Source organism: Bison bison, unplaced genomic scaffold (genome assembly GCF_000754665.1).
Source record: "Bison bison bison isolate TAMUID 2011002044 unplaced genomic scaffold, Bison_UMD1.0 scf7180017864381, whole genome shotgun sequence".
Classification (NCBI taxonomy): Eukaryota; Metazoa; Chordata; class Mammalia; order Artiodactyla; family Bovidae; genus Bison; species Bison bison.
Window position 1 is genome coordinate 2,353,936 of NW_011494953.1, and position 3,449 is coordinate 2,357,384.

Below are 3,449 nucleotides of genomic sequence, written 5' to 3' on the forward strand. Positions count from 1 at the left end.
TGGTGGAGTTCAAGGTTGGAATTCCCAGGTGGTGCCCAATTCATGGGGTCGCAAAGGGTCAAGTACTGAGCACACACACGTGCATAGAGGTTGAAATTAGAATATGGCTCTTGAGTACAAAAAGGCTCAGTAATCAAGATAAATAGTATTTTATATATCATTTTTATGCTATTATTTTTATTTTATTTACATTTAAATTTCACCACAGAACTTAAGTATATCCTGGGCCTTTGTTCAGACTTTTGAAATAAAGGTAAATGGGCAGACAACTTTAAGGATGCAGTGTGTTTAAAATTGTACAATATATTAAACAATTAGAGAAAAATCTAGGGAATGGTATAATTATATACCTTTATAGATTTGCTATATTTATATTTTATAAATACCTTTAAATATATTTATAGATATTAGATAGATACAGACGCCCCTGGTGGCTCAGTGGTAAAGAATCTGCCTGCTAAATGCAAGAGACTGGGATTCGATCCCTGGGTCAGGAAGATCCCCTGGAGAAGGAAATGGCAACCCACTCCAGTATTCTTGCCTTGGAAATCCCATGGACAGAGGAGCCTGGTGGGCTACAGTCCATGGGGTCGCAAAATTGGACGCAGCTTAGTGATTAAACAACCACCACATGGATTTGGTAGCACAAATTCAGGGATCAGCCACGTACTTGGAGGAAGTTCTATTCAGGACTGAGCAGAGAGGTCCTTGGTTGCTGACAGAACCTCCCCTTGACTTCAGACATGTGACAAGCCAAGGAGTCTGTCAGTACGCAAACAGCACTGAATTCAGAGCAGTAGCAACAGGATGATACTAAGGAACTGGCTCTTGCCAGTTAGGATTGTGGGGGCCAGTCTGAAGCAAGCAGAGTTGGCTGGAGGCTGGAAATGTTGTACCTCAAGTCCAGGATTAGTAGAACAGCAGTCTAGACACAGAATGGTTAGTGCTTTCTTCAAAAGTTCTTGGTTTTCCAAACAAGTTCCTAGGATGCTTTCCTCAAATGGCAAATGTATCATTTTTAAAAACTCAATATTCGTGCAAAAAAATTCATAATGAGCCAAGTAGTAATTGTAAATAAAAAAGGTCTGACTCTCCACTTACAAAATTCACCTTACCCTAATCCCAGCCCTGAGTATTATAGCTTAAATTTTTTCACCTGTAATTATTAAATAATTTTGCTGTGGAGTCTTCCACACTAATTTTTTTTAGGAATAAAAGTTATAATTCTGGAACCTTGGAACTGGAGGAGGTTAGGGGAAATGGTAGAGGAAGCACAATGGTGTAGGTTACCAATAGCTTCAGAGTCTGATTCTATATTTTGTATAAAACTATTTCTCCCATTGTGAGGTCAGTATCTTAATTTAATCTTTTTTTCTTGTAGCATGGCGGACACCGACCTGTTCATGGAATGTGAGGAGGAGGAGTTGGAGCCATGGCAGAAAATCAGTGATGTCATTGAGGATTCTGTAGTTGAGGACTATAATTCAGTGGATAAAACTACTACAGGTAACAAAAACTCTTTGATCTTAGATTGTTGTTATATTGACTGGATTGAATGGCATTTTTGTTAAGAAAGTATGGGGTGCAAGACTTTTAAGAATTCAGGGTTGCTTTTCTGTGGCACTGGTACTACCTTTTCCTATTCTCTGGTCTGTAAGTGCTTTGGTTTTCCTTATACACAAAGCTAGAAACACTATATTTAATAAATTAAAAACACTGAGAGTTGAGTTCACCAATATTTATCAAACACATAAGCAGTTCTCTTACCAAATGATGTGTGAACAAGCGGTGTGTGTTAGTGTTCATTTATATACCCAGTGAAAAACAGGTTCCCGTAGTCTTGAGGGCTTTTTTGTTTGTTTTATTTGAACTTGGTTTCCTTTGTGAGCTGAGCAGAATTTGCTTCGCGTCTGCCTTCAGGGACAGTTTACAAACTTAGGCTTGTAGTTTCTCTTTCAAAAAGGTGCGGTTGCAGGGTCAAATTCTAGATTGCCCTAAATTCATAAAGTGGGTGGTAGTTCTTTTTCCCCTGAATTGTATCTGTTGCTCTTTTTTTTTATTTTTTTTTTTTATCTTTCTTGCCTTGAGAACTGAAGATGGCATTGGTTTGAAACAGGACAGTTCGTGGTCTTGTGGACAGCTTACTCTTGCATGGTTATGAATACCAGTAGTGGTGATAATAAGTCTTTTGAGTTCTAGAGGTTTGCTTGTGCTCTATAAGCAAAATAGTGAAATCTGGTTCGGTGAGCTTGTAATTTAACTTAATTCACCAGGAAATCGGAGACAAAAAAGAAGGCATTGTGTCTAATTTGTGGTGTGAGGGACACACAGGAGGAGAAATCAGATAACCAGTCAGATTTACGAATAAAGCAGGAAACTTTATGGTTACAGAGACCTGCAATAAGATGAAAGATTAGAAGAGTGTCCTTCAGTGTCATCTGTCCCTGTCTCCAAGTGACTGTGCCTCCCCTTCCCCGCAGTTTCTGTGAGCCAGCAGCCTGTCTCGGCTCCAGTGCCCATCGCTGCCCATGCTTCTGTCGCTGGGCATCTCTCTACATCCACCACCGTTAGTAGCAGCGGGGCACAGAACAGCGACAGTACAAAGAAGACTCTTGTCACACTCATTGCCAACAACAATGGTAAGTGGGATTACTGGGAAATTCTTCCTGGGCTAGAGGGTTGAGAGACTAAAAGAGGTCTTAAGATTAGCCGTACCTCTTCAGTTTTAGGTACTGATGTGGTTCTGCTGATGTTGGAGTGAGTTTAGTCCTGATTCTCTGATATGGAAGTAAGTGGTGGTGTTCCTTCTGAGTTAGTGCTGAGTCGATGCTGGTGTTTCAAGTCAGAGGGCAGCTGATTTCTTCTTACTGATAATTTCTAGGAAAGAAAATGTAACCTCCAAATTCCTAACTGTTAAGGAGATATGAAGGGGACGGGATTGTTTGTTTGTTTTTAATTAGAAGAGCCCCACTAGTCTGATAAGAATTCTCCCAGGGTAGTTTTGTTCCATATTTTCTTTGACAGCTTCATTTGGTCATTGGTTCTTGGGTGTGGAAAATAGGATAGGGTTGTTGTCTACCTGAAGGAAATGGTGAAAGAGTGTTTTTTTTTTAGTGAGTTGATTGACTAGTGAAGTTACATAGTATTGGCTTCTGTTTCATTTCCTATTTTCTTTTTTTTTTCAATATTCATTCATTTACGTTCAGTTCAGTTCAGTCACTCAGTTGTGTCCGACTCTTTGCGACCCCATGAATTGCAGCACGCCGGGCCTCCCTGTCCATCACCAATTCCCGGAGTTTACTCAAATTCATGTCCATCGAATTGGTGATGCCATCCAGCCATCTCATCCTCTGTCGTCCCCTTCTCCTCCTGCCCCCAATCCCTCCCAGCATCAGAGTCTTTTCCAATGAGTCAACTCTTTGCATGAGGTGGCCAAAGTATTGGAGTTT

The 3,449-nt window shown here is 40.4% G+C and overlaps 1 protein-coding gene across 6 annotated transcripts in view; it reads left to right on the plus strand.

The window, feature by feature from the left end:
- The first annotated feature begins 1,247 nt into the window (after positions 1-1,247).
- Positions 1,248-3,449, plus strand: part of POGZ (pogo transposable element with ZNF domain) — a 31,336-nt gene continuing 29,134 nt past the window's right edge. For 2 of the 6 annotated variants that reach the window (XM_010857505.1, XM_010857509.1), the window contains exons 1-2: positions 1,250-1,506; positions 2,481-2,639. In XM_010857505.1, coding sequence (XP_010855807.1) covers positions 1,383-1,506; positions 2,481-2,639 — 283 coding nt within the window. In that variant the 5' untranslated portion in view covers positions 1,250-1,382. Of the gene's footprint in view, positions 1,507-2,480; positions 2,640-3,449 lie in introns of all 6 variants that reach the window. The other 4 variants (XM_010857507.1, XM_010857510.1, XM_010857506.1 and 1 more) reach the window with 3 other exon arrangements.